This window comes from Gopherus flavomarginatus, chromosome 2 (assembly GCF_025201925.1).
Source record: "Gopherus flavomarginatus isolate rGopFla2 chromosome 2, rGopFla2.mat.asm, whole genome shotgun sequence".
Lineage (NCBI taxonomy): Eukaryota > Metazoa > Chordata > Testudines > Testudinidae > Gopherus > Gopherus flavomarginatus.
The window spans coordinates 268489277-268507829 of NC_066618.1; the positions used below are offsets into that span (position 1 = coordinate 268489277).

The window sequence follows — 18553 nt, forward strand, 5'->3', positions numbered from 1 at the left end:
TATAGGTATAAATGTATACATGGCTCATACCTGGATCAGATTTGTGTTCAGAAGCATTTTTAAAAAACTCAGAAAACGTCCAGACTTGGTCCACTGATCCCACATTCCAATATTGAAACGATAGTAGACATCTAGGCTATGTTATTGCAACTCCATGTACACATTTCCACTTACAATGCTGATGAGACCCATAAACTCTAGTTTTAACTTAGTAACAGCACCAGAAAAATGTTCTGAAATCTTCAGAACACATGCATTACCAACCAAAACAACAGCATAAGTTTATTGCTGAAAATCTTAACTCTCTCACAACCTACACCATTAACACATATCTCAACTTATATGGTAATCTCCTCAAAGCAGGATCATTGTCTTTTGCCTGTGATGTGCTATGGACGTCTAAGGCGTGGTTTAAATAATGGAATGGAACCCTTACGTTTCTAAAATTCTGAACAAGTTAGACTGGATTCCTATTTGAGGTTGGATTTTTTTTAAATAAATCAAAGCAACTTTAAAATTAATATACAATTTATGACCTGTATCTCTACAATATCTGAACTGTTCTTAAAAATATTTTCTTAGTCAGTCTATTGTCCTTAAAACATATTGTAAGCTAGAGATATATAGGGTACATACTCTTCAGCTATTATAGAAGGATTTTGGAACTACTAATTTGTGGCCTTCACCAGAGATTATTAAATTAATAGACCAAATAATGGATCGTATACCCAGTAAATTTAGACCTACTTTTTTTTAAAAAAAAATTTGAGTTTGGTTCTCGTTAGTGGAGGTCTAGCTGCTAATTGGCATTTTGTGTATTTTTGGAGTTTAGCTTTACACAAGAACTGTTAAACATATTTCTATTCTTTATTACCTAGCATCAATATGATGGAATGGCCAGAGCAGTAGAACCTAGAACAGAAGGAATCTGGATAGATTGTTGTCTTATCAGGCTTCCCCCAGCCAAAGTTTCTGTAGCCAGAGTTCTAAACAGAAAGCTATCAGATAGCAGCAAAAGTCAACACAGAAAAGCTTCAGGATTCTTTCAGTCTAGAATGCACATAAACTTAAGAGAGCTTTCTACAGAATACACTATAGATTGGAACACATCAAGGAGACTGGTTTTCCACTGTAAGGATCTCCCAAATCCATTCTCTGGGAAGGGGGAATATAAACACAGCATAAAGAGATGCTCCCTGCAATTAGACTTGTCAGAAATTCCCTTTAAACTCCTGTGACCAATTAGAACCTGGTTGCAATATCAAGGGGAGCCCTCCTCCCTGCAATGCTGCCACAGTTTTCAGAAGAGCATCTAGTCATGTGGAGTAAGATTTAACATGTGCAAGATACAATACTAGTCACAATTCCTGGTCAGATTCTAAAATGATGAAGCCTGGTGAGGCAGGAGCAAAAACCTTTGCATTTCTCATTAAAATAGGACTGTTCTTACACACATCATTTACTAGCCTACACCACTACACTTGCAATCTTCTTGAAAGCTTTTTGTATTACCACCAATGTAACTATATGGCAGATATTTATGCATAGTCTTCAAAGATCTTTGAAAGCAGGGTGTGCAAGCGGCAGGTGTGCTCTCTGTCTTGGTCAAGTCTTGAGGCAGTTACTCTCTGGGAACTGGGTATTGGTGTTGTACCGAGATTCCTGAAAGAAGGGATTGCCCTATATGCTGTCTACCCACCTCTGTTCCAGGACTGATGTACGGTGTGTAAATAAAACTAGTTACTCTTAGGCCTGACCTACACTAGGAAATTAATTCAGTATAACTATATCACTCAGGGGAATGAAAACTCCACAGACCTAAGATAAATGTCTATCAGGGATGGTCTAGACCAAGGGTCTCAAACTCAAATGACCACAAGGGCAACATGAGGCCGCGTGTTTGAGACCCCTGGTCTGGACACTATTTGGTCCTGCCATGAGGGCAGAACACTGGATTCGATGGCCTCTCGAGGTCCCTTCCAGTCCTAGAATCTGTGAATCTATTAATCTAAGTGACACAGATAAAACAACCTAATCCTCAATATAGATAGTGTTAGGTCAACAGGAAAGTTCTCCCATCTACAGCCTCTTGGGAAGGTGGAATGCCACTGCTGACAGGAGAAGCCCTGCCATCAGCCTAATCAGCATCTCCACAGAAGTGGTGCAGCAGTACTGTTTTAAGTCCAGACAAGTCCTAAGAATATGTATCACCATTTCCTCCTCCACTGGAAGCCAGTCTGAAAGACCCTAGACATCTACTATCACTTGTCAGAGGTGCAGCAATACAGTAAGCTATTCATCCAAAAATACAAGAGAAGATATGCTCTCTTTTCTTGTTCAGAAACCATCACCCAATAATGCTATTGGGTACTTTGGGTGGGAGGGGGAGTGTAGGAGACCCTGTAATGATACAAAAGGATTTTGAGCTGCTGTATTTTGTTTCTTAAGCACAGTACTGAAAACATTGCTTTGCCACTATTAACTGAAAATAGGGGAAGAACTGAAATAAAATTAGCTAAAATTGGTTTTAAAAAATGAAGTGGCAGGAGTAGACTCTGACAATAAGGTGCACAAGTTAACAATTAAGCATATATGCTAAAAGAAATAAGGTGATGGTTTATAGTTTAAAAGTTTGGTAATTTAAGTGTGCATATAATGTTGGCACATAGCCAAGGACAGTGAATTGGCAGTTTCAAGCAGTTTGGCCTATGGCTGGTGCGTTGGGAGGCAGAGTAAGGACTGAGGTCAGGTAACGGTCACTCCAAAACTGAAGTGAGGGGTCAGCCAGACATGCTCAGTCCAAAACTAGGTAAGAGTCCCCAGACCCCATAGTAAACATCCCATAATACTAAGTCTTTATTTGACAGTTAGACTTAGCATTTATGATTGGTCCATACTTATAGACCAATCAGAGAGAGTCTGATGGTGATTGGACAACAGGTATGCTCATACTAGGATTGGCAAACAAGCCAATCAGAACAGACCAAGCAAGCAAAAGTCAGTCAAGTCAGGAACAGGAGAACCAGAAAGAACCTAAAAGAGCAAAGGAATCAGAAGAAGCAGCAGAAGCAGAAGCAACTGCAGGGTGACAGCAGCAGTGCTGCTGAGAGAGAGAAGAAAGAACCTTAGACAGAGCAAAGAGAAGCCTACAGAGAGTAAACATGTTACCTATAGTATAGGACAATGGTTCTCAAACTGTGGGTTGGGACTCGAAAGTGGGTCGCAACCCCATTTTAATGGGGTTGCCAGAGCTGGTATTAGAGTTGCTGGGGCCTAAGACCAAAGTCTGAGCCCCACAGTCCTGGGGCTCAGTTTACAGGTCCCCACAACTGGCACTGAAGCCACTGGGCTTTGGCTTTGGCCCACCCTCCTGGGGCAGCAGCGCGTGAGTGGGTTCAGGCTTCGGTCCCTCGTCCTGTGGTCATTTAGTAACAGGGCTGACTCTAGGCACCAGCATTCCAAGCATATGCTTGGGGCAGCATTTTTCAAGGGGCAGCACTTTTGGGTTTTGTTTTGTTTTTTCTTTTTTGCTTGGGGCGGCAAAAAACCTAGAGCCGGCCCTGTTTAGTAATTGTTGTTGTCAGAAGGGGATCGCGGTTCAGTGAAGTTTGAGAACCCATGGTAATAGGATCTAGGATAGAAATAGGGTTAATTAATGTATATGCTTTGGATAATAAAAATGAGTGTCTGTGGTGTGTATGTTTACGTTACTATGAATAAAGTTTAGAGTTTATTAAGATTGCTGTCAGTGTCCTGCATAGGACTGATATGTGGAGAATATAATCCCTTAAACCATTCCAACTATGACATTACGGATCTTGGGTAGTTTAATTTGTACACTTGTGCTAAGGGATTTATGTTTAAATTTAGGCTTAGATTAATTGCATTAGGAAAGAAAATACTTTGTTTTGGAAAAGTACTGCCTAGGTGTCAATCCTTTGAGCGGAGGGCTGTATCCGTGTCCTGGGGTGAACAGATCTAGTCTGTTCTGGGGAGTTTCCTGAAGGACATACGGAGATCCTTGGTAAACCCTGGCAATTCTAGTAAGGAGGCCCCCTCATTTCACCTTGCAGGAACAAATTAATAGATCAACATCTTGGGAACCCAGAAGTCAGCAATAGGAGGGTTACTCTGGGATTCTTGAGTGTGTTCTTGGGGTAACAGTAAGTGTTGATGTACAACTAACATTTGGTGTAACTTTTTTTTTTCTTGATGTAACTCTGTCTCTACCTAGGAAGGTGCAGATCCACACTACAAAACTGTTGAAACACACATGGCATTTCAAAACTGTTTTCCTAAATAACAGGAACATATTTAATTGAAAAGTGAATCTAAAGCAGTAATTCCACATGCCAATAACGTGACTTAAATAGATGCTGCTAACTATTTCTCCTTAAGAACTAACCACTCAAATAATCAGAATGTGGCTGAAGACATTACAGAAGTTTCCAAATACTTGTTACAGCTGTCCCAATAAAATATACTTAATCAAACGGCAATATTTCATTCTAAATGTCTGCTTTTAGAATAAGGTAGATAGTAAACCTTTAAAAATTGTGAATTTTACATGTTAAGTAATGATACCACAATAAAATGCCTTATCTGCATATATTAAACTTTAATCATCAGATATATTCTGCCACCTGAAAAATGGTTGAGCTTCGATTACACTCAGAGTCATCTGTTGGCAAAGACACATCAGAACTCTTATTTCATGGTGTAGCCAGAACAGAACCATCTGGGAGCTCTGTAATAGCCAGAGCTATAGCCCTGTTCAGCTGAACTTATTAATCCTGTTAAAATGTTTTCTTCCCAAGAAAAATCTGATACTGGATGACATCCAGGACCATTAGCTCTTAAGATTCCAGAGTAGCTGGAAAGGTATTTAACTAAATCAGCTAAACAGCCACTTATCTTTTTATCAATATCATTTAAAGACACTTCTGAATAGGGCTGATCAAAAAATTTCCATAAACTGTTTTTTGAAGGACAACTGGGATGTGACAGACAACACATTTCATTTTGATGTTTCAGTTGAAATTAAATAGTCTGACTTTCCTGAATTGAAATGTTTCATTTCAGCTCAGTTCAATATTGCACTGTGTTCTCCAGAACTGCCAGTGCCTCCTGACAGATGTAGTTCTGGTGCCTCAGAACTCTGTTCCACTCTACGTGCCTGGGGCTCACTGGGCTAGACTAGAACTCTTACGACGCACCACAGCCGTGTGACCCTCATGATGCATTGCAATGAGTCAGCAACAAGGGAGACTGTGGTGAATAATGGGTGATGTAGTCCCAAAAAGGAGCGCAGTCCTTGTGAGAGAATGGGGGCATGAGACAAGAAATACAATTCCCAGGAGGCACCGCAGAAGTTCAGGTAGAGAGATTAATGTCAAACTGCCCTGAAACAAAACACTTATTTGGTTCAACAAACTGAAATATTTCATTTGGATTCGCTCAATGGAACACTTCCAATTTTTGATGAAGTCAACTTCCTGGAAAGTTTTCAAATAAATTAATTTTCCATTTTTCGCATTGAAATTTTCTATGGAAGAAAATTCTGACCAGCTCTACCCATGACTAATTTGTTGAGTGAAAGTCAAATTATTTTACCACAAACTTTCTCACACAAAATATCACTGCAAATATGAAAACAAAGATATCTAGATTTGTACTCATGGAAGAAATGGAGTTGTTTCTATAAGAGTTATATTATTATTGAAGGATAATTAGAAGCTGTTAAATATAGAGGCAATATCTTCATAGACACCAATATATAGTTTTCCTCTGAAAATTACCTTTGTAAACATGGAATCATGAGCTGTCCGTTTGTTAATTCTTGACACTTTCCATATAAAGCATGCTCAGGTTACAAACGACTTTTTTTTTTCTATCAGCTGTGAAAATGCAATCTGAGATATGAAAGTCAAGGTGGGTTTTTACTTCCTAATGCTTCACAGCCAATAACTAAGGTTCTGCAGGCCAGATACCCTCAAGTTATACCCATACTATTCCACTGTCTTTGAAATTCTGAGATAACTGGAAAACCAGTTTCCAAAATCCAACTCAAACAGCGCAGAAGTTGAAGTCCTCCTCCCTCCAATTATCCATCTATGTCACAGAGACAACTTCCTCCCCCTTCAAACTTTGGAGTTTTCCCCTTAAAGCTCAGGAGTTTAATATGACACTCATCCCTTGGGCCTGTCTCCTTTCTCGCCTACAGAATAATTAGTCACAAAATGGCAGTCATTGTTTCTATAATGATACAGACAAACTGGAAGGAGTTCTGAGAGCAACAACAAACATGTTCAAAGGTTGGAGGGACTGACTTACAATGAAAGATTAGCTTGCCAAGCAATGATTAATGGGGGATGTGAGAACAGTCTACAAATATATGGAGGGTGTAAACATTAAGGAAGGAGAGTAATAATTTACAGAGGTACACAGGGGACAGAAGTATGACTAATTGGATGAAAGGGAACATTTACGCTGAATTTGAGAGAGAACTTCCAAATATTTGCCAGTGGAATATTTCTAACTAGGGATCTGTGGAAGTCACAGCACTTGGGACCCTTAATAGTTAGATTAGATGAAACAGTAAAAAGTTTACTGTAGACAACAGCTTGGCATTGGCAGAAGGGTGGACTGAATGAACTGAATAATCTTTCTCATCTGTAACTCCTGTGATCCTATGAGACATGTTACACCAATGCAACAGGGTAATATATAGACCATTTAGCAGAATACAAATGTGACATTTCCAATTGGAAATAATAGTTTAATCTATAGAACAGACAATCAAAATATTATCAGATAACCTGTTTGAAGTCATTAGTGTATCACCCTACTTTAAAGCAGGAAAGAACTGAGGCCCTTTGTGAAACCATCTCTTACTTGCAGCCCAGCCTATATCTGCAAACACTGAGGAAGAGATGAAGGGTTCTTCAGAAGTTATATGTGTTGCATAGCCATACAGACAGATGGGTAACATCCCAGGTAATCATAAATATGGAACTGAAGTAGTTAATAGGAAAGGTAAATGCAACTCTACTACTCCTGCAAGGATCTATAAAATCAGAAAAAAATGCTTCTGAAGTTATCATGTACAATACAGACCACATAAATAGTAACTGAAATGTAAACTAAATGTACAGAAATAGAAAACATATGTCAAAAGCACATTTACTTGACCCTATTTCACCAAAAATATCCTTATTTCCTGTTCTCAGTTTAATCCATCACAATCTACAACTGTCTTTAGTTATATAATCTAATACTTATCCCACATGTTGCTGTGAGTTTATACACTCAGAACATTACAAGAAAGGTTTTATTATCAAACCCTCTTAACAGATATTTACAGAGATTATGATTCTTAAAGTCACTAAATATTATTTCCCTTACAGCTTCCTTTATTTCCCCAAGTTAAAAACTCAGAACATGTGTAACATTAGGACAATGCCATATTTGCAAAGAGCACTGACTCTATTCTCTCCAAGCCAGACTGTACTTGATCTCATGCTTCCCAAAATATTACAGTTGGATTAAACATTTCTGGTGACCAATCATCTAACATACTAAAATATGATCAAATAGTGGTACCTTAGCACTTATCTCCATGGCAAGTTACTGCACGACAAGCCAGGGTGTGAATCTACAGTGCAACAGCCTACCACACAGTAAAGTTCCATGTGAACACTGCTGCAACTCAGTAAAAGTGCTAAAGTGAAGCTTAGCATATTACTACTTGAAGGCACAGTATGCCCACACTGGGACTTTCAGTGTGATGCAGCAATGTCCAAATGGAACATTCTGGTGCAGCAAGCTTGTGCACTATAGATTCACACCCTGGCTTGCTGCACAATAACTTTCCAACTTGGGGGGAGGGATAGCTCAGTGGTTTGAGCATTGGCCTACTAAACCCAGGGTTGTGAGTTCAATCCTTAAGGGGGCCATTTATGGATCTGGGGCAAAAATCTGTCTGGTGATTGGTCCTACTTTGAGCAGCAAGTTGGACTAGATGACCTCCTTAGGTCCCTTCCAACCCTGGTATTCTATGTAGACAAACACTGCAACTACTATTGTGCAAACAGTTAAAATATAAAAGACACAGCAAAGAGTCAGATTCAACTTTGGAGCTGAACTCATGTTGGACAGAGAAAAGGCCACATCCTTCCATCCACTGTCTCTTGAGAGAGAGGGTACTTTTCAACACTGTCCAGAGTTCTATAGGATCACACACCAGGATTCACTTATCATAAGCACTCTGTACAAAACCGTTCAGGGAAGGAAAACCTTCAGGATGAGCCTTTAATCCTGAGACTCTGGGAAGGCAAGCAGGAATCTCCATGAAGTGGGAGGCCAAGAGATAGCAGCTATATTGAGTAGCTATAAGCTGCTTGGAAATAGTAGGGTTTCACAACCACAGTCAATACTGCAGGCCTCCCACACTGAATGGAACTCTTGCATTTGCCTACAGTATATTTCTTGGTCACCTAGTGCAGGGGTTCTCAACCAAGGGTATGTGTAGCCCAGGGGGGCACACAGAAGTCTTCCAAGAGGTACATCAACTCATCCAGATCAATGTTTCTCAACCTGGGGGGGAGGTCACAAGTGCAGGTCTGGCATTAGGGGGTGGCAACCACACCACAGGAGGCCCCACAAAGCTAAGTTACATGTTTCAGCCCTGCATGGTGGGGCACAGGCTTCAAGGATACAGTAATCTGGAAAGGTTTAGAACCACTGACTAGTGAATAAAATCTTCAATATGTTATCAAAGAATTTAACTTGGGCATGATCCATGAATTTCTTGACTCAGTATGAGTCATAGCTGCCTTACATTTAAATAGTGCCATGGTGGGGGGGTCCTCTGTGACTCTTTCTTGCCTTAGATACAGACCACACTCACTCCAGGCCACTTCCATCACCATTGTGTTTTATTATACTGTTCTAGCAAGCCATTACTTGTAGTGCTGTCTACATATTTACACATCCCAACCAGCTCCCCCTCTTGCTTCTGGGGTAAAGGTGGCAGCAGCAGCCAGCCCTACCTTCCTTCAGCGTCTCTACCCCTTTCAGGGCTTCCCTCCTCTCTATTTATCTGTTCCCAGCTGCTGGGGCTGCTTCTCCCTCTAATTAGTCCTTCAACTCTGGCTGCAGGTGTTAATTGATCCTCTATTTAGGTCCCAATTAATCTTTATTGTGGAGATTTAAGTGATAGGGTACTGGGTCAGCTCCTGCCTCAGGATTCCTGTCACACAGAGGAGACGAAGGATCAAATCCATGGGCTGGATGCCTAGACAAGGTTTCTCACATTCTTTTAAAACTCAGACAGACAAAAGTTATAGACCCAGATATTAAACATTTCTGAAATGAGGTTGCTTCTGCACTAATGCACCCATATGAATACTGTGGGTCAATAGCAGATTCTATGGACCAAATTATCAGGAATTTAACTGAAAATACACCTGTAAAAATCCATTTTCAGGGAACTCTCAACATAACTGTATAGGGGATGGAACTAGGGGTGCTGAGAGTCCTGCTGCACCCTTTGGCTTGAAGTGTTTTTCATCATATACAGGGTTTACAGTTTTGTTCAATGCTTCCCAGCACCCCCACTATGCAACTTGTTCTTGCATCCTTGCATAACTGGACATTACATGCATGAATTCCTGTCTGCATACACAACTTCACCCCTGGGTCTCAAATCACACGGGGGAAGGGCTTGGGGTGGAAACCTATAAGGTTGTATCTGTCCTATCTAGAGTCTGAACTGGAGAAAAAATATCTAGTATTCTCCCAAACTCCAACCTATAAACTAACTTCCATCCACCAGAAACACCAAAAGGAGGCCTCAAAACAAGAAGTAACTCAAAGTACAGTGTACAGATCTTCATAATGTGATCATCCCCTTCCTTTATTTTGTACCAGCAGAAAAATAGTTAAGAAATCAGCTCTCATCGTTATCACTTTTGGACCTCAGAATTAGCACATTACTGAAATAAACAGGCCAGTTTACAGATCTCATCTATTAGTTCAGGCTGTCTGGAAATGCAAGCAAACATGATATGTCGTTTGCATTCTGAAAGTTATAGAGGACCATTAAAGACTTAGCAAGAATAGACTCTGGGGCACAAGATGGCAGCATCCAGGAAAAAATACCAGCTCACTGACCTACCATGAATCAGCCCAATTCAACCTCTGATTCTGCCTGCCTCCTCTTTCCCTCCCTCCCCGCCCCGCCCAAATATCCACCAATGCAGAACTGCTCCCCAGTGCATTTCCTAGTAGTTTTTCCCCCCTGTTTAGTTTAAATGTCTCAGGAGGCAGGGCTTTCATCACTCCACACCATAACAGATCTTACTCCCAGAATGTTTTTTTTTTCCTGATATTCATCCAAAGTTTTCCCCTTTCTTAATGTGTCAGCTAATTACTCTTCAAAAAGTCATGGAAAATGGAAAGTCCAACTCTGAAACAAATGCAGGGCTTTACAAATTGTAGATAAACACATAAATAATAAAAAAGATTAATACTGGATGTATGTTAAAGTATAGTACAACTAATTTTAAAGCAGTATCAGGAGTCTTTATCATTTCTTCTTGTTTGGGCTACATTTAAATTGCTGACAAAATGGTATCCAATTATTTTCCAAAGGAAAGAGTGTTCTGCTGCTAGTTGTGTAAACAAAACATTAGTAGTTTGGAATGAACACTATAGGGTGACAAGTATTTAACCACCTGATAAACAGGTATATTGGTATAAAATATTGTACTGATATGACAATATGCATTGGCTATTCGTCAGATATTACTGATTTATTATATTGAAAGTAAAAATGATTTGCCTCACATTTCCTCCCGGTAAACAGTGGATCAAAATTCCCTTATTTTAACTTTGTGTAAAAATAATGCTTAGATTTACAAGCAAAGTAGAGTTTCAAGTAGTATATATATTTCTATCTATTCAAAATTTGGATCACATAAAGCGCTGTTGTCAGGCATAGATATAACGTATTGAGTTTCATGGTTTACTAACAGAATAGGTTAACAATCAGCCATAAATGAGGGTGGTAAAAGATAAAATTAGCTAAATCTAAGCAATAATGCTTGACTTGTTCAGTATGCCCTGACTTTTTAAAAAAAGACATAGGGTAGCTAGTAGTTTTGTTTAATGTGGTTTAAAGAGCTGAACATTTTTACCTGGTGCATAAACATATTGTATGTGTTGTACATACAATAAATGAAGACGCTGCATCAAGAGAGAAATTTTAAACCTTTAGGATGAGATAGGTAGGAGTGTGGGGGCAGGGCCAGTGCTACCATTAAGGCAAATTAGGTGGTTGCCTAGGGTGCCAAGGTTTGGGGAAGCCAAAAAGCGGTGCCCCTAATTTTTTTTTTACAGCGGTTCCTCCCCGAGCACGCAGTCGCTGCTCCACTTCTCCTGCCTCTCAAGCTTGCAGCACCAATCAGCTGTTTGGCACCGCAAGCCTGGGAGGGGAGGAGAATTAGAGCGGGGGCAGCATGCTCGGGGAGGACACGGAGCAGAGGTGAGCTAGGGTGGGGAGGTGCTGCCCAGCTCCCCTGGGGTGGGGCTGCCACAGGGCGGGCGCCTCAGGCCAAATGGGGGGCGAGGAGCTGCTGCAGGGCTGGGAATGAGGAGCGGGGGGCGCAAGGTGGAAGTTTTGCCTAGGGTGCGAAACTTCATTGCACTGGCCCTGTGTGGTGGGAGAAGCAAAAGTGCCACTATAGATTGCATATACACACCCCTGCCCCCCAGTGGACTGGCTCTGTGTGCAGTAGTGTGGTTCTATTGCCTTTTTGCCCATGCATAACTGCAGAAGATAGAGTAAGGGCAGGATTTTCTCTCTTGTTTGGACTATATAGCTCTGTTTTCCCAGTTATAAATGGGACTTAAATTAGAAAAGGCCCATAAAATTGTTTTGCGGGGAGCGTTCTTACCTCCTGGACAGTGCCTCACAGCCATTTTACATCTTCTGGACTCTGCAATGGTTGGGCAAGGTATTGTGTCCTTTGCCGGCTTTTTCACAATTTGCCTTGTTCTTGTTTCCAAACCCCATTTAAATCCACAGGTTTTGTTATTTCTGCTGCAAGTTCCCCATTCACTCCAGGGACCCACTTCACAGCCTTCTGATAAAGCAAAACAGGTCATAAATTAGTGGGCTTTGTCTGTATCTGTGTATCTTTCTTTCACAATACATGGCAACTCTAATTAGCAAGAGTATTGAATTAGAAGTTATTGCTTGTAAAATTTATTGTTTGGTGAAATTTCAGATTATGATCTTAGTTTGCAGTTTTTACAAGGCAATTGTGTCAGAAACATGAATTGTCCTAAACACTGACACAAACAACAACTAGCCAACCACAGATTCTTTGTAACAATTCCCTCTACATGGCTTTCATTATTTTCATGGCTTTGTAACAATTCTCTCATCAACTGGTGCCTGTTTTATATTTGATACTATTGTATCCAGAAGATTCTAACTTGTATTTTTAGGCTGTTTATCCTTTGAAACTAAAAATGTTCATCCAGAAGTTACAATCTGTGTCTTCTACTCAAGCAGTGTACAAAGTAGTGTTTGTACCAAAAAGAATGGTCTTTTGAAACTTTGCTTGGTGAGCACATTCTGAGAGTGTGGTTCACATAGTGTTATTAGCAGAATGAATAAATGAATTAAAGAATCAAGATAAGGAGTTGGAAAAGGACAGAAGAAATAAAACACAAAACTATATGGTTAATCCACAAAAGCATAGGTATAGTAGCATTGTCAATGCCAACCATTCATAAAGAATGAGTCAGCCTTCCTGCCCGCCCCCATCATGAGACTAGCTTAAAAATCATGAAAAAAAATAATGTAATTAAAATGCTGGGTTCTCTTCATGTGTTCATGTTTTTTGAGCCTTTAGGTTCATGTTTTCCTCAGTCATAAAGGTTCAGTTTTTCAAATAAAATCAGAGTCTCACAAGACATGATTCCAGGTGTGAGGCAAATCCACAACCAAACCAGGGCTGCTCACTCAGCTGCCTCTCCAACATATCAACGATCAGGTCTGTGGCAGCCACTGAGGAGGAGAACCTTCTTGCAGACCCCCTGCTACACAACATCCTGCTTGGTGTGCAGGTGGTGGAGTCCCCCTCGGTGCACCGGAGGTTGGTCCTGGCTAGTACCACCAGGATCAGAGACCTCCTGGACTATGACTGAAGGGAGTCGGTGGACTCCCTAGTGCTCAGCCAGTGCATGGGACTCACCACCCTTGTGTTCCCCATCATGTGCTCCAGGAGGTATGTGCAGCCTTACTGCCCACCTATCACACTTTCCTCAAGTCCTGCAGGAGGATACTCCCTACCTGCACCTCACCATCAGGCCTCTGCCCTGCACACCTCCCCAGCCACCCCTGACATACCACCTGAACAACATGCAGCCAGTCTGCCTCTGAATCGCCCTCAGGAAACATCAGTATGCACTAGTGCTCCACACCCTGCATTTCCTTGCCCTCACGTTCCACCCTGACACCAGTTGGAGGGAACTCCTACCACCCCAGGAGGGTAAATATTCCACTCTGATCCCCTGGCCCGCTGGGGATATTAGTTGGTGGCTCCTTCATGGAGCTGTGAGCACAAATGTGTACCTGGAACAGTTCACCATCTCCTCCCTTGACACCTGACCCTTCTGCAGTGAGAGGGAGACCCTGGTGCACATTTATAAGGGTGCATCAGACTGGAGAAGCCCTTCATCCAGCTCCTCCAAAACCTCCTTAAGTTCTGGCTGCACTTTTCCCCACATGTCTTGTTTTATACACACCCTGTCTGTGATCCTATGAATTCATCAACCTCTTCCTGGTGCTGGCCAAGGTGGCCCTCTCCCACACCAGGAAGAGGAAACTGGATTGGGGGAAGGAGGGGCTTTGCGACTGGAAGCCTATTTCTGATCCTTTTTCAAGTCACATCTCCAGACAAAGTTCCTCTGGGCTGTGTCCACTGGCTCCCTGGAGAAGCAGTGAGTGCCATCCGAGGTTCTCTGCTTGGTTTCTCCCTTTGGATCCCAGATTTCATCCCTGTGACCAGGGCCAGCTCCAGCTTTTTTGTCACCCCAAGCAGCGATCATGGGGAAAAAACAAACAAACCACTATCGGCAGCAGTTTGGCGGCTGCTCTATTGCACGGCTCCATTCTTCGGCAGCAATTCGGCGGCCAGTCCTTCCCTCTGAGAGGGGCTGAGGGACCTGCCACCGAATTACGTCCGGGTCTTCGGCGGCGATGCCCTCTTCCATGGGTTGTCCCAAGCACCAGCTTGCTGCGCTGATGCCTGGAGCTGACCCTGCCTGTGACCTTCACTGCCATCCGTTTTTTCTTTTGCTATCCCTTGTCATTACTTGATGCCTGGGTCTGGTGCCTCCTCCCTCTTATGCTGCACACCTGCCCATCCTCAGAGCCTCAATGGGTTCCCCTCCAACAGAACTGTAGTGAGCATGCCGGCATACAGCAACAACCCAGCTTTACTGACTTACCCCTCCCAGAGCCTGCAGTGACTCAGCCATCAAGCATGTGGCAGCAACCTATCCCTGAGTGGAGCCTGGGTCAGATGACCCCCCAGGTTCTGATATTTTCCCAGTCCTGCCAGAGCTGTAGATCAGTCTGTACAACAGCATTACCTGTCCAGGAACCCTCTTGCTATCTCCCAGTGTATCAGATTCTCTCAGCCTGCTCCTGCCCCAACCTGGCCCAAGCCCTGTTCCAGTCTTATCCTTGCCCTGCTCTGACCTTGCTCCAGGCCTTGCCTACACCTCCTGACCCCATGGGACTCTGACTCTCACCAGCTGTGACTTTTGGCCTGTATCTGAACTCGAGGTGTAGTACTGATTTGGTTTCTAACCATCCAGCTTCAACCTCTGGCTTGCAGCTGGACTCTGGCTACAGTACTACTTCTGGCTTGTCTACAGACTATGATCTTGGTTCTGACCCCAGCCTGTCCTCGCATCTCGGTTCCAGCGCTACCCTCAGGCCGGGCCCGCCCTGACATCTGGCTTCAACCTCTGCTGTGACCACTAGGCATGACTATCAGGAGACAGCGCCTCACATTACGAGCTGGAGCTTTAACAAAAATATCAAATATCATGAGATTCATTCAGGCGTCAGCAATGCTGGCTCAGTTTTATAAACTTTATAAGTTTTAAATTGGGAATCACTCCCTTTCTGAAGTAAATCCAAAGCAATGGTAGTAATCCAGTTCAGTAGCTTTACAGAATCTGCAATTAGTACTCACTGTACTCTTGCAGATGGGAGTGATTCAGACATTGGGAGATGGTGAGGTGAATTCAGTTTTCCTATATCTGTCCTTTAATCCTAGCCCAGGTGACCTGTGAGTGTGGATGTAGAAGCACATGTACATTTCCTCTTGGCTGTCGGGCCTCACAGGAGTAACCTCCTGCCAGGTTTCATGTGCTCCTAGTTTTCCCTTTGACATCTTGGGGATACAGGGGAGAGGCAGAGAGAACACACTGGGATTAGCAGCACTACTAGGGCCACCCAGCAAGGACTAGAAGCTGGAAAGACAAATCCTCTCTGCTCCCATCCTGCCCTCTACTCATGTGACATGGGAAAGAAAGAGGGCTTCAGAAAAAGCTGAATGAATTCAGAGTTAAAATTCCCTGCTCAGTATGAACTCAGCCAGCCCTATGGCTGGACAACAGATATTGTGTGGGTAGACTTAGGAGTGCACCAACCCCATAATTAATTATAATTAATTAATTATATTAATTATATTATATTATATTATATATTTAATTTAAAGGCCTGATTTATAAGTTTTCAGGAGAATGAGGTTTTTAAAAAGCCAAGGTATAAGACCCTGATGATAGTGATGTAACAAAATGGACCAAACTCTGTTTAAAAATCTACAGAAAGTTACAATGTTAGAGAGAGTGATGTTTTTCTGAGAACAGTGACTAATTTAATGAGATAAAAAAAGACAGCTGGATTACATTAGTAGTTTCATCTAGTATATATACACCAATGTTAGCAAGAAAAAATATTGTACGATGTAATTACTTGAACTTGTCCACTTTAATATCTAGAGAATTCAAAATGTCAACACAAGACTATTTTAAATTTATATCCCAATTTATAAGACATTTTAGAATCAGAAGTGCAGAATAAATCGAGCAGGCATTTCATAAAGATACAGATATTAAAATAACTGCTACGATAGAGTTGTGCAAAGACACTTACCCACACATTCCATAGTTTCCTCTAAGGATGCAAATCCATCAGGGCATTCTTCAAAACAACGGCCTCTGTGTAAGTAAAAGCCAGCTTTGCATTTGGTGCAAAAGTCTCTGCTAAAGCAAGAGTCGCAGTTTTCTATTCTGCATCCTGAGACATATTTTAAAAGTTTTCAGTTAGAATAAGGCCAAACATGAAAGCAATTAAATAGCAAAAATAGAAGAGTTAAACAAAAGAGATGCCGTCAAACTGAAATCCACCCAGTATTTAAAAAAAAAAATTACCTTTGGCTACCACATTTGCCCCAGAACCCTATTTTCTGTGATTCTAGAACTACATTTTCCTGTTTTTAAAAAATAGATATTTTCCCTTCCCTCTTGCTGTATTAAAGATACACCCAAACAACAGAAACTGACTCAACAGTGGAAATTGTGAAGTTGCTTATGCACAAAGTGCTGCCAAATGCAAAAAGAAGTTGAAATATCTATTTTTTCTCTTGCCTTAGATGTTAAACAGTAGGTACAATAAAAATTTTTAAAAGTGCAACTTTGGAGTTGATTATCCTCCTGTGTGGGATAACATTGGGTTTAATAGAACTATATTTTGTTGTGGTTCCCCTCCCCATACACACATACACACTTGTATTTAAACACATTTGTGGGAGAAAAGGGGGAGAGGGAGATATTTAGAGAAAGAAGAACAGATAATGTGCTAACATATATCATTATTGCCTATCATTGCATATAGTGTCTAAATAATTTCCATTAGTTGACCATGAACAGAATATTTGCAGCCACCTGAGAATGATTTCTTATGCTATGTTTGATTTCTAAACTCACATATGAATCCATATGCTATGGTACAGATACATAGTTCTTCCAGATTTTATTTGCAAATAGAATTTAGCACCCAGTATCTTGACTTTCTGCTTCTCTTTTTGTTAGTAATATACATGCCATATATCTCTTCTACAGCATGTGTAAGTAGCTTCCATGTGGCATCTCAGGATTTTGATTTATATCCTCAGTTGCTGACTAGATTTTTCTCCCCATTTCTAAAATATAGAGTCACAGTGCTATCTGTGCTGAGGATGCTGAAACTATTCTATACTGGTTGTTTTTACTGACTACTCAGCTATAGTTACATATCAAGCTGATGCCTTTGTGTTACTTAGGTCTACTGCTCTTGTGTGTTCCAGAAGCAATGTTCAAGGACCAATCTGTTAAGGTCTCAAGAAATTGTTTCTCAGCCTTCTGTTTATAAGACATCATATGACCCAGTTTATATATGAGTCACGCACTCTGTTTTAAATAGGAAAAAGGTAACTAAACCTAATTTTGCTGAGGAGATATAAGCTAAGACAAAGTATAGACTCTCCGTCATTCCAAGGACTCTAATCCAGTCCTATGCACAGAGCAGGATGCTGGAAGGGATGAGGCTTCTGCTTCCTAAAGTAACACATCTGGGGGCCAATCTTCCACTTCTTGTGCTTCCTAAACTTTCACTGGACCTTTAGAATATTAGCTTTCTGATACAGATAGTAGAGCTATTACTAAAATGATGATTATGGGTGTTTATTACTTGAAAAAGGAAAGGTAAACATTCAGAAATCAGTCACCATGAAAACCTTTAAGATAGACAAGTCAGACATTGAGTTAGTATATAAAACAGGAATATAACTTCTTGGTTTGTAAATGAGCCATCACGCATGAAAAGAGGGATAGGTGATTTAGAGAGAGAGAAATTTAGATCTACACAAACACACACAGAGGTCTGAAAACTAGGGATACTTAAAAGGCTATGTTATGGAATAATTAAATATAATAGTATTGCTGTTTCTGCAAGATTTTGATTAGCAAAGTCTCAACACACACACACGCCAGGGCAAAATGTTCAAAATATAACAGAAAAATCCATTGATAAAATAAGAGTCACACACATTATAAATCATGAATATTATTTGAAATATTTTATTCCTTTTTAAAATATATAAATTGCATCAATATATCCATCCTTAGCGTCTGAAGTTACATCAGAAAGCATTTGGAATTCATTTTATGCAACATTGTATTAGTTTTTGTGGTTACTTATGTCATGCATTTCTTTTTCACTCTTTCCAAAGGAGCAAGTTGATCCAGTGTGGTACTTCTGAAATAGCTATTTGTAAATTCCTCTAAGAACTTTGCAAGTTTATAAATTCTTTAAATACAAGGACTTTAGTATTTATTCTTAAACCTTAGAGGGCCAAAAGTTACAGTAGAGCCACTTAAATTGATGAGACATTTTATCTTCTGCAGCAGTTAGGGAAACACAAGG

The 18553-nt window shown here is 41.0% G+C and overlaps 1 protein-coding gene across 2 annotated transcripts in view; it reads right to left on the reverse strand.

The window, feature by feature from the left end:
• RSPO2 (R-spondin 2) overlaps positions 1-18553 on the reverse strand; it is a 93074-nt gene that overhangs the window by 56642 nt on the left and 17879 nt on the right. Inside the window, exons 2-3 of one of the 2 annotated variants that reach the window (XM_050941430.1) lie at positions 16244-16387; positions 11958-12146 (exon numbers count right to left, since the gene is read on the reverse strand). In XM_050941430.1, the coding sequence (XP_050797387.1) occupies positions 11958-12146; positions 16244-16387 (333 nt within the window). The remainder of the gene's footprint in view (positions 1-11957; positions 12147-16243; positions 16388-18553) is intronic. The other variant, XM_050941429.1, reaches the window with a different exon arrangement.